This window comes from Jaculus jaculus, chromosome 17, assembly GCF_020740685.1.
Source record: "Jaculus jaculus isolate mJacJac1 chromosome 17, mJacJac1.mat.Y.cur, whole genome shotgun sequence".
Taxonomy (NCBI): domain Eukaryota; kingdom Metazoa; phylum Chordata; class Mammalia; order Rodentia; family Dipodidae; genus Jaculus; species Jaculus jaculus.
This window is the reverse complement of record NC_059118.1, coordinates 2542563-2555521: the sequence shown is the minus strand read 5'-3', so window position 1 is coordinate 2555521 and position 12959 is coordinate 2542563. Positions and strand designations below refer to the sequence as shown.

General features: G+C 47.8%; 1 protein-coding gene across 3 annotated transcripts in view; it reads left to right on the top strand.

Annotated features, from left to right (window-relative positions):
- Gask1a (golgi associated kinase 1A) overlaps positions 1-12959 on the top strand; it is a 55004-nt gene that overhangs the window by 24752 nt on the left and 17293 nt on the right. For all 3 annotated transcript variants that reach the window (XM_045136892.1, XM_004662125.3, XM_045136890.1), the window contains one exon: positions 8083-9312. In XM_045136892.1, coding sequence (XP_044992827.1) covers positions 8083-9312 — 1230 coding nt within the window. The remainder of the gene's footprint in view (positions 1-8082; positions 9313-12959) is intronic.

Sequence of the window (12959 nt, the reverse complement as noted above, 5' to 3'; positions counted from 1 at the left end):
ACAAACATACCCATATTTGAGGGGGTCAGATGCTGGCATTTTCTAATGATAAAAACATGGGGGAATAAAAACAAGACAAGAGACAGAAAACCTTTGTTTTAAATGAAAAAAAAAAAAAATCCTTCAGTTAATTTTCCCAGTGCAAAAGAGTTTGCCACCAATCTTTGATCTTACTGAAATGTTACTTTGAAGATGAACTTGCTGGTCCCAAACAGATACATTTCCTTTGAGAAACAGAGCATTTCTAAAACCCAACAAATTCTTGTAGAATCAAGGTTAGAACTGGGGCCTTCCCAGGGTGCAATTGCAATTCAACTTCCATAGGTTCGTGCCTGCCACTGCCCTTGCTGACTGTGAGCCTTGTTTTCCTCATCTGTAAAGTGGGGACAATCACACTCATCCCTGCTTCATAACTCTGGCATGAGGATAAATGAGTTCATATAAGTAAAGTCCCTTAAACAGTCCCAGCAGGCAGTAAAGACAGAATAAATGGTAGTTACCATTCTTTTGGTTTTCTTTCGGTTTCCTTTAAATTGCCTGGGCCAGAAATTATAGGGGCGAAAGCCTTTTCTTGCCTTAGAGTTGCTGATGTGGAAGGAAAAAAATCACAGTCATCCATGGGAGCTGGGTATTGGAGCCTGGCTGGGAGGTGACCATGGAGACAGGCAGCCTGGGTCTTCCCGCAGTAACAGGGATAGCTCAGCTTCCAGATAACAGCAGATTGGATGGGGACATGGCCACTAAGTGCCTGCGGGACTTTATGGATGGACCTATTGTCTTAATCACAGTGGTCTGTGCCCACCTGGCTTTCCCTGACTGGGGTCTGCCCCTGGGAAGCCAAGGGCAGCAGAGCCCCACCAGGTCCAGCCCACAGCCCCTCAAGGGCTGCGACATGTGGTTTTAATCCAGCCCTCTGGAAACTCCTGTGTTCCCTGTCATCCCAGCCATGGTTTTGTTATGACAGTTATTTAACGATCCTTTAAAAAAATGGCACAGAAACCCCAAATTCCAAAATCTCTGCCAGTCTGTCAAAATCCCAGTTATGATGAGTCAGTGATCAGTGGGGAGGTGGTGGAGGGGTTAGGAGAGGACAGAGGTCAGAAGCAGAACCAAGGGTTGTTACACCTTTAGTAAAGACCACAGGATCAGAGCCAAGGTCAACTTTTACTAAACACACGCACACACACAGACACACGTGCTATGATTATAGGTATGCATGCATCACCAAGCCTGGCTTCAACAGCTTGTTAATGCTGTTTGTTGGGTGGGGCAGAAACATGTGATCTCTCCTCTGCCAAACCTGTGATTCCATCCTGCATGATGTTTGGTCAAGGACTAGTTTTTTTTAAATATTATTTATTCACCTCTCTCTCTCTCTCTCTCTCTCTCTGTGTGTGTGTGTGTGTGTGTGTGTGTGTATCGGTGTGCCAGGGTCTCTTTCCACTGTAAACAAATGTCATAATACTTGCCCAACTTTTTTGCATCTGGCTTTACATGGGTGTTGGGGGGAAGTGAATTGGGGTTGGCAGGCTTTGCAGGCAAGCATTCTTACCTCTGCTCCATCTCCCCAGCCCCAAGGACTAAGTTTTTGCCATCTTTTTTCTGGGGTCATATTCATTTTTTACACACACCCGTGGTGCCATGAGTTTTAGTGGCAGCTAGTACCGAGTCTTGAGGCAACATTTTACTTGGATTTCTGGCAGAAAAGCCACCTTTCCCTGTGGTCGCATAGATATGAGAAGTCTCCTGTTGATGTGCAACACCCACTGCCATGGAGCCCTATCCTCCAAGTCTCTGCAGCTGGCATGGTGGCACACACCTGTAATCCCAGCACTGGGGAGGCAGAGGCAGGAGGATAAGGAGTTCAGGATCACCCTCAGCTACATACTAATTTTGAGTCTAGCCCAGGTTACATGAGACCGTATCTCAAATACAAGGCTGAGGAGATGGCTTCGTGTATACAGAGCTTGCCACTCAGGCATGAGGACTGGAGTTCTGACCCTGGGACACACACGAAGTGCTAGGTGGGGGTGGCGGACTACCTGTAATCCTGGCACCTGGGAGGGAGAGACAGGGAATCCCCGGGACAAGGTCGACGAGCAGAATCAGCAAACTCGAGGAGAGTGATCCAGGAAGACAGCTGATGTCAACCTCTGGCCTCCATATATGTCTGCACACAACACGCCCTCACATATACACATGTGCCAAACAAACAAAACTCAACATGTGAGTGCTTTGCAAATCGTCTCTGGGTGAAGCTTACCAGCTTATGGTAGAGCTTTCCAGAAAGTACTGCTCGTGAAACCTGGTTCTCACTTGACAGAGGTGCCTTCCATCCCGTCTGTCACCTGGTAGAGGAAGCTGGTTCAGGAGCACCATCTGTGACCGGCTGTCCCTTCCTCCCCATCACGGCCTGCCCCATGCACAGTGACAGCATTTCGCCCTTCTCAGTCGAGGGAGGGCTGTTGTATTTCTTCACTACCCTGCCTACTCCTAGCTGACCAAGAGCACAGTGGGCCATCAGAGATGGCCAAGGGTCTGCTTTAGTTAGGTTTTGTTGGGATGCTGTCCCAACAAAAAACACACAATCCCAATGGCCTGTAGTACACATTCCTGTATCTGATTGAAGGGCTGCAGGTGAGATGAGCCGGGCAGGCCAGGTCTGCTACAGGATCCTCCCTGGGCCATGTGCTTTTTGTGGCAAAGACAGGTTTGCTCCTCTGAAGGAGGCAGCACACCATGCATACACAGTCAGAGCAGATGTGTTATATGCACTCCAACTCTATTGCCCAAAGCAAGACCCACTGCAAAGCCAAAGGAAGTAGGTGGACAAGGATCTTGTGTCTGTGGTGAAACAGTGTAAAGTGGAGGGGAAGAACTGTGAACAGATGCCATCCCTGGTGATCTCCCTCCTTCACTTCATGTGAGAGCTCCTCCACCCAGGTGGAAATAATGACAGACAGCTTGCTCCTGTCCCCTACTCATCACAGCCCCCAGCTTCTTCTTCATTTTTTAAATTTTTTTTTTTTTTTTAGTTTTCTATGTTTTGAGACCATGTAGTATAGCCCAGGCTGTCCTTGAACTCATTATGAGGCAGAGGATAGTCTTGAACTCCTATTCCTCTTGCCTCCACCTTCCAAGTGCTGGGATTACAGGTATGTGTCACCAAGTCCTGCTCCAAGGACACAGGGAGTTAAGGGTTCAAGGCAGTTGACACCTCATACCAACAGGAGACTTCTCATTTCTATAGGGTCTCAGAAGGTGCCTGGCATGTAGGGGATGTGTTAGTTACTCTTCTCTTTCTTGTGGCCAAGTACCTGACAAGAAGGATGTTAAGGAAGGAGGGGTTTGGCTTCCTCTTTGAAGGGATACACTTCATCATGGTGGGAAAGGCACGGAGGAAGGAGACTAAAGGCCCCTAGTCACATCACTTCTGTGATCAGGAAGCAGAAACAGGACAGGAAGCGGGGCCAGCTATCAAACCTCAAGGCCTGCCCCCAGTGACTCACTTCCTCTAGTAAGGCTCCACCTTCTTTTTTTATAATTAAAAAAAACATTTTTTGTTTATTTATTTATTTGAGAGAGAAAGAGAATGAGCGTGCCAGGGCCTCCAGCTGCTGCACATGAACTCCAGATGCGTGTGCCACCCTGTCCATCTGGCTTATGTGGGCTTATGTGGGATTTGAAGTAGAGTCCTTTGACTTTGTAGGTAATGCCTTAACCACTAAGCAATCTCTCCAGCCCAAGGCTCCACCTTCTGAAGGTTACATAACTTCCCCAAATAGCACTACCTGGTAGTGATTATATGTTCAAACACAGGAGCCTGTTGGGGACATTTCACATTCAGACACAGCAGGGAAGACCAGCTCACGGAAAGGGTGCACTGAGACCTTTACATACTTGACTCATTTCGTTTGCATGCTGGCCCTTGGAGGGAGCTGAGATCTCCTGTCCCGTCTTATAACTGAAGTCACAGGGCACGCACAGGTCATGTGTCTTGCACCCTGTGCAGACCTTGGAACCTCAGATTCATCCAGGTAGTATGTATGCTCTTGGTCTTTCTGGGTCCCCTTTTTTCTTCAGCATCCTGTTCTCCCCCCCTGAAGCCATGGGAGGGTGTATGCGACTATTGGGCCAGAAAGTATCGTCTCTGATGAAGCTGAAAGGTAGCTGGTGGGGGTTTTGGGGGAAGAAGAAAGAGAGCAGCTGTAGATCTAGACAGAGAAGGACTGGCCATTTCTCTTACCATAATCCTGGCAGGGCAGAAAGACAGTGCGTGAGTTTGGATGGTAAACTGGAGGGGTGGGCAGACTCCACTGGCAAGTGTACAGGGACCCGTCAGGTCGGCACCCTTCTACAAACTTTCTGGCATATTCTACATCACTATTCTTGGTTTTTCATGCATCCTTTGTCATTCAGCATCATATTTCTCCTTAGAGAATTTTTTTTTTCAGTTAAATCAAAGCTGTTTTTCTTTTTCCCAAACTTAGCTTGTGTGGCCCTGCCAGAGACATCTGCTCCTGGCTGTTCTGAATCTTCTTCACAGCTGCCAACTTTCCCCAGGTTTACTGAAGCCAAACAAGGCAGACAGAGGGATCAAAACAGTCTGTGCACATCTTAAAAGAGGATTTATTTCTCCTAGTGGCATCCAGTACTTTGAGAATGAAGATTATGAATTCAACATGAAAACTTTTTTTTTCATTTTAGAAGTAGAAAAAAAAATACAAACTTTCTTCATGTCTACTTCCTGTTTCAATATGAATTTTAGTGTTTGGTATTCCTGGCAGCTTACTGGCCCTGGACAAAAATTAGTTTTCTGTACCGTCCTGTGCTCACCTATGAAATAGGAATCACCTCTTCACAATTCCCTAGTTGTGTGAGGACTGAAGGAGATAATATTTGCCTCAGTGGGGCGTTAAGGGCAAGAAGGAGTGGGTCGCAACAGCTTCCTCTCTTGGTGTTTCCTCTTTAAAAATCCTGAGACATTTCCCCAGAGATATGTGTACCTGGTATTCAGGGCAACACTGTGAAAGTAAGACTAAAATGACCAACATCTCTTGTTTTGAAGATAATTTAAAACATTAAAATAAAAAACTCATTAATTTTTCCCTTGCTCGCCTGTCATCCATGACACCCTGTTGATGGCAGATAAGGACAGCCACTGTGAGGTCAGGTATACCACACTGTCTCTGGGAGGCAGTGTTCAAAGCAAGCCTCCCCGCTTCTGTTACAGTCTCTCAGCCTTTTCAGGGCACTAAACTCATTAGTCAAAAGGTAGATTATATTAATTAGTTGCCACACTTTATTCACTCTTCACACGTGTTAATTAAGCCAGGTCCCTTTCTCCTGTATCCTCTCAACTAGCCTAAACCCCTGAGGCACTCACTTGCCATGTCACTTGGCCGCTGGGGCGGCATCATCCAGGCTCTGCTCTGCCCACTCTGTGCCAGGCTGCCAAGGGGTCCCATGGGCTGCTTCTCGTGGTGGCAGGTATCAACACAGAGAGGATGTGGAGTCTGCCTCTCTGAGTTGAGTGACCATGTTCTGAGCTTTTGCTGGGGTTTTTATACCCCTTTTGTCCTCAGTCACCCTGGCTGCTGATAGCCACCTTAGGGTTTGCTTATTCACCTATCAGCAAGCAGCTGGTCTCTGGTTGGTCTTTGGTCATGGCCCCCAGTTGCCATAGTGACGTTATCCCTGCTGAGGGCCCCACTAATTAATTAATTAATTTTTTTTTTGTTTTTTTCAAGGTAGGGTTTCACTCTAGCTCAGGCTGACCTGGGATTCACTATGTAGTCTCAGGGTGGCCTTGAACTCCTGGTGATCCTCCTACCTCTGCCTCCCAGGTGCTGGGATTAAAGGCATGCGCCACCACGCCCGGCTTTACTTCTAACTCTTGCTCCTTACATCACGGATGTCTCATTAAGTGCCCAACAGTCACGGTCACTTCTTCTCAGCACTTTGACCACTTGTGAGTCTCCCAGCAGTCACTGTCATCAGAAAAGAGACGCTTCTCTAACCAAAGGTGAGAGCAGCACTAATATATGGGCAAAAATGTAAGTATTTAGAGGGCAGTTTGATGGGCATGTGGGCAGAAACATAAGTGTTTAGAGGGCAGTTTGGTGGGCATAAAACATGGATTTAGCCAGACAACAATAGTAACTTCCCTCTGAGGGCTGTGACCTCCCCAGCTAGGGGCTTTTGATACAGGTTTTCAGTATCAGGTAAGAATTCCATCATGTGGAGCAGGACTCAGATCCAATTAGGGAGCAGTTAGATGGCCAACATCTTGCTTTCTTTTTTTAAGTTATTTATGGGGGCAGGACATTCCAAGGCCTTTAGCCACAACAAACAAATTCTACATGCAATGTGTCATTGTGTTCCTGGCTTATGTGGGTACTGGGAATCAAACCTAAGTCCTTAGGATTCACAGGCAAGCACCTTAACCACTAAGCCATCTCTCCAGCCCCAGCATCTTGCTTTTGACCCAGTGAAGACCACATGGAAATTTTGGCCTCCAGAACTATGAGAAATGCACACTTGTTGTGGTGAATCACCCACTTGTGGTCTTCTTTTTAGCAGCTACATGCAACTAATACACTGTGATATTTGTAATGCTAAGAAACAGGCCTGGGGTGGCGCACTTCGGAACTGTTAGCTGTGGCCTCCTCTGGGGAGGAGATGGAGTTGCTCACATTTTACTCTGATTTTCCTGATATTATTTGGTTTTGCTGTGGTGCTTTTCTATGTGTGAGTGTGTGTGTGTGTGTGTGTGTGTGAGTGCATGTGCCTGTGTGGGTTTGAATGATAATGAAGACCCAGCACTCAAGAGGAATGGGTAGGAGGATCGCCATGAGTTTGAGGCCACTCTGAGACTACATAGTGAATTCCAGGTCAGCCTGGGCTACAGTGAGACCCTGTCTCAAAAAAAAAAAAAAAAAAGGCTGGAGGTTCATGTAAGCCAGATGCACAAGGGACACATGCATCACATGCATCTGGAGTTTGTTTGCAGGGGCTGGAGACCCTGGTGTGCCCATTCTTCCTGTGTCTGTCTCTCTTCTATCTCTCTCTGCTTGCAAATAAATAAATAATTTTTTTAATGAAGAAAAGAAAAGAAACATGTCTGAACAAAGCAAACATTTAGGCTGTGCCTTGAAGAGGACTGTCAGATGTAAGGAGGGACAAATCACTATGAGACAAGGCTTCATCCTAGTGAGGCCTCTCACAGTCATATACAGCATGCTTCTCAGAGGGTCCCTCTGGAGAAAGGTGGCCTGATGCTCCCCCACTGACTGTCTCTTCGTGGTTGAGTGTTGTCACTGAAGGTCTCATTTCTCCTGCCAGAAGGAAGAGTGACTTCAGGAACCTGAGGTGGGAAGTGGTGGGGAGCCTGAGGATCATCCATGGTGGGCCACCTGGGTTCAGTTAGGGACCAAGGAGAAGCAAGATAGGAGAGCTTTAACAGTATTTTCTTATGTTCTGTATTTGTGTGTGTGTGTGTGTGTGTGTGTGTGTGTGTGTGTGTGTGTGCGCACATGCGTATGTGTGTATGGGCACACGTGTGTTGTGGATGTGTGGAGGTCAGAGGACAGCCTCCAGGTGTCAGTCCTTGTTGGAGACAGGGTCTTGTTTGCCTCTGTGAATTCCAGGCTGGCTGGCCTGTGAGCTTTGGGAGTCTCCAGACACTTCCCATTGCCATAAGCATGGTGAGATTCTGGCTGCCTGTGTCTGGACTTCACAGACTCCTGCAGAGGCAAAAGGAGTGGGGTCAGCACTGGGGGGGTGTCCACTTGGAGCTTAGTCCCTCATGGGGCATGGTGACATGGTGACCAGTGTTGCGTGGAGGCTTCTCCAGAAAAGTCCAAGTGTGTCTGCAGTGAAGGCTGGCCCAGATGTCAAGCCAAGTTCTGAAGCATGGGCACAGTTAAGAGCCTTCTGTGTCTTGCCTCGAGGGCAGCTGGCTCTCTTCTGCCTGCCCGTCCTTGCCCCCTCTCATGCGCCACTCACTGTTCCTCTCGTTCCGTGAGTCAGGGCTGAGGCCTCTCCCAGGTCTCAGGTTATCTTTTTCTACCCCGTCCCTAGGCATCCTGGCTCTGCAGAAAGCTGTGTGGCAGGAGGAGGTCAGCGATGGCATTCTGCCTCTTGATGACCCTGTCTGCAGTGGCTGTCACCTGCTTCCCTCCAGATCATCCAGCTACTGGGGAGACTCGCATCCCTGGTCCCCATGTCTTACAGGCTTGGAACTCCATCCAGAGGTATCAGGCAAGAAACCTGGGGTTCTGGAGAGGCCAGGCATGGCCCAGAAATTCCACCTCAGTCTACGCTGAAAAGCTAGGACTTAGAAGACGAGTGGACAGAAATAAGCGTTCACAGAGGGCCAAGAGAGACATCACTTTGACAAGAGACCCAGCACTCAGTGCCCAGCATCGTGTGCTCTTGATGGAGGATGAAGTCAGGGATGCAGGAGCTGAAGCCCTGGACCACCTCAGACACGATGCTACCACCCAGGAGACACAGAATGAACTCAGCCTTATCCCAGGAAGCAACCAGGCAACATTACAGGCTTGGGGAGCTACCGCACCAGGGACCTTCCAGTCCCATGTAGCAGAAGGTGGGGGTCCACTGCTGGCAGCTGAGGACAGAGTCTTGACTGGTGAGGAACAAGCAGGGGACGCCACCTCAGGCTCAAGGGCTCATTGGTGGCCTGGCTCTGTTGGGGAGCTGCAGAGGTCCGTATGGTGTAATGCTAAGACTCCTGGCCTACTGTCCAGTATCTTGACCAGGGGACAGATTCCCCCATGGTTCACTGAACATGATGTGCAGACCCTCCAGCTATTGGCTCAGGGGAAGGTGGTGGGCAAAGCCAGGATCCCCGCCCACGGACAGGTGTTGCAGGTTGGCTTCTCTGCTGAGGGTGCTCTCCAGGACACGTCTCCTCTTAGGCTCAGCCAGCTGTGCTCTCAAGGGTTCTGTGGCCTGATCAAGAGACCTGGAGACCTGCTTGAGGTCCTCTCCTTCCATGTGGACCGTGTGTTGGGGCTACGCAGGAGCCTGCCCACGGTGGCCCGGCGCTTCCACAGCCCCCTGTTGCCTTACCGCTACACGGATGGTGGTGTGCGGCCTGTGGTCTGGTGGGCACATGATGTCCAGCATCTGAGTGACCCAGATGAAGATCAGAACTCTCTGGCCTTGGGCTGGCTGCAGTATCAGGCCCTGCTGGCACAGGACTGCAGCTGGCTAGGCCAGACTCCTTGCCTGGGCATCCACCACACTGAGTGGGCACGCCTGGCACTCTTTGACTTCTTGCTGCAGGTAGGTGGGGTTGGGCCGTGGGGTGGAGTGCTGGAGAGGTGGGAGTTGCAGGCGGGGTCCCGCATTGTTCTCCCAGAACGCTGACAGTTTATGGGGAGAAGGGATTTATTTCAGGCTTACAGATCCAGGGGAAGTTCCACGATGGTGGAAGAGGCTGGTCGCCTTTCACAGATCCAAGCATAGAGAAAGAAACACCAACCAGCACCACAAGCAAGCATGAACCTGCAGCAGGCAGGACCCCAGACTCAGATGCTCTGCAGGCCTCAGGCTGGTTTCCGATGCCCCTGCAGTTGTGAGCTTTAATGAAACACCTGGTCTAGGAGGAACATGCATTGGAATTACCGCAGTGAGAGACACTGACACCACCACAGGAGCATGCCCAACACCCTCCTCTAGACTTCACACACATGCTCATGAGTACACCCATCTCGTGTACACACACAGGAATCAAATCCTGGCTGAATAGTTGATCCTGCCTGTTGTGGAACATCTTCAGCATTTTTCAGAGTTGATCAATGCTTTGGCATTATGCTTCCGTGTTGCCAATGCCACTTTGCATAAATACGTAGCACAAAATGGCAGAAGTGTGTGTAGGACCATTTCAGAAGTTGTTGAAAATTCTGCCCTAATTCAAAGCCAAAATACATTTAATGATCCTTTTGCCATGTACATGTATGTATATGCATGCTCATATGTGTGTGGACATATATGTGGGGCTATACACGCGCATATGTGTACACGTAAGACCTGAGGTTGATGCCAGGTGTTTTCCTTGTTCATTCACTGGGGCAGGGGCTCTCATTTGGCACCAGAGCTCACTGATCCAGCTAATCTGGCTGTCCAGCTTCCCCGTGGATCCTCTGCGTCCACCTCCAGAGAGCTGGTACTACAGGCAGCCTGCACACTAACCTAGCACATATGTGGGCTCTGTGGGTCTGAACTCTGATCCTCATGCTCGTGTGGCAAGACCTTTCCCCATTTCCCCAATTCTTGATGATTTTTTATTGATTTATTATATTTATTTACTTATTTGAAGGAGGGAGGGGGATGGAGGGGGAGTGAATGGGCACATCAGGGCCTCTAGCCACTGAAGACGAACTCCAGATGCATGCGCCACTTCATGTATCTGGCTTACACGGGTCCTGGGGAATTGAACCTGAGTCCACAGGCTTTGCAGGCAAATGTTTTAATCACTATCCAGCCCCCTGCTCATTTTTAAAGAATGAAACTCAAGTTAGTCACTCAAACAGCAAGTTTTTAAGTCAAACATACTCTTTTGAAAAAATGTTTTTATTTATTTGAGACATTAGATAAATGATAGACAGCATATGAATACACCAGAGCCTCTGCCACTGCAAATGAACTCCAGATCCATGTGCCACTTTGTGCATCTGTCTTTACACGGGTGCTGGGAAACCAAACGCAGGCCAACAGGCTTCACAAGCAAGCACCTTTGCCTACTGAATCATCTTTATAGTCCTGAAATCGAACATTCTAATTGATACAATCCAAAGCTATTCTCAGTTGATACATGCTGAGGAAGGACAGTAGGAAATATAAAAAGTGCTTATTTTCCATAATCAAACCATTCTGTTAATATAAGAACAGAAGCCTTTTTTTTTTTTTTTTTGAGGTAGGGTCTCACTCTAGCTCCACTGACCTGGAATTCACTATGTAGTTTCAGGGTGGCCTTGAACTCACGGTGATCCTCCTACCTCTGCCTTGTGAGTGTTGGGATTAAAAGCAAGCACCACCACGCCTGGCGGAAACCTTTTAATATACAGTAAAAACAGTATAGTTGATAACATGCAATTGTGTTGAATCTGAGCTGAGGTGCTTCAGACAGTGTTTGTTGGCCTGCATGACATGACAGCATGCACAGAGAAGAGCGTGCAAACTGCGTGCTCAGGACCAAGGCTGCAATGAAACCATGGGAAGCCACATGACTGTGCACTGCCAGAAACACCTTAGATTCATGTTACGTTTGACTTCAAATTAATTTTTGTCATTGGGCACTCACTCAGAACCCTTTTATGATTGCCATATAGCTTGTGCCTCCCCCACCCCATGTTCAGTGACAAGACTTGTATGAGTCTTAACCCACAGTTCATGAAGCTGGGCCCTGGAAACCAGCTCAGATCAGCTCACAAAAGTTAATGGCTAAAATTTCCAGAAATTTGGTAGCTTGGTTGTGAAACACAGGCATTATGAAAATTTAAGTTATACAGAATGATAATAAAAATATAAAAATTATCCTAATGGCAGACAGTAAATATTGAAACTTATTAGTTCCTAATTTTTGTATGGTTTTCGTTTTTTAATTTTTATTTATTTATTTGAGAGTGACAGACAGAGAGGGAGAGAAAGAGACTGATAGAGAGAGAATGGGCGCGCCAGGGCTTCCAGCCACTGCAAACGAACTCCAGACGCGTACGCCCCCTTGTGCATCTGGCTAACGTGGGTCCTGGGGAATTGAGCCTCGAACTGGGGTCCCTAGGCTTCACAGGCAAGTGCTTAACCGCTAAGCCATCTCTCCAGCCCTTTGTATGGTTTTCTATAGCTGAACTTTTTTTTTTTTTTTTTGAGGTAGGGTTTCATTCTAGCCCAGGCTGACCTGTAATTCACTATGTAGTCTCAGGGTGGCCTCGAACTCAGCCCTGCAAGTGCTGGGATTAAAGGCATGCACCACCACACCCAGCTGGACTCTTGAGGTTACTTGTATCTGTTGTGTCTGTAGGGTGGGTGCTCAAACCAGCTGTTTCTTAAGTTGGTAGTTGACATTGGCTAGGATACAAATACTGACACCATCAAAACCAGCCTCTGCTACAGACCTGGAACACCCATCCCATGTCAGCTACCTTCTCCTTGCAGGGACAAAAAACAAGCCAGAATCAGCTTAAGGAGGGAAAGGGTTTAATTTTGGCTAACAGTTTCAAGTGGAAGTTTTGTCATGGCAGAAGCAGGAACAAAGTCAAAAAAGAGAGCATGGCAGGGGCCCGGCCCTTAACACCTCAAGGCCCCTCCCAGTGGCAAACCTGAAGGCGCCACAGCCCTGAACAGCGCCACCAACTGGGGATTAACTATTCAAATTCTTGAATCTGTGGAGGACATCTTATATCCAAACCACCAACACAGCCCCATCCCAGTTTTTCAACTTTCAGTCAACTTTATTTATTTGTTTAATATTTTTATTTTTTTTATTTTTCATTTTTTTAAATTTTTTATTTATTTATTTGAGAGCGACAGACACAGAGAGAAAGACAGAGGAAGAGAGAGAGAGAGAGAGAATGGGCGCGCCAGGGCTTCCAGCCTCTGCAAACGAACTCCAGATGCGTGCGCCCCCTTGTGCATCTGGCTAACGTGGGACCTGGGGAACTGAGCCTCAAACTGGGGTCCTTAGGCTTCACAGGCAAGCACTTAACCGCTAAGCCATCTCTCCAGCCCATTATTTGTTTAATATTTTATTTTTATTTATTAGACAGAGAGAGAGAATGGGCATGCCAGGGCCTAAGGCCATTGCAAACACACTCTTCTTACCACTTTAATGAGTTTTTGAATCTCCTCAGTGGTTACCACCATCTGCAAAAAGAAGCTTATCTTACAAAAGTGAGAACAGCATTGATCTACAGCATAAAAACGAATATTTA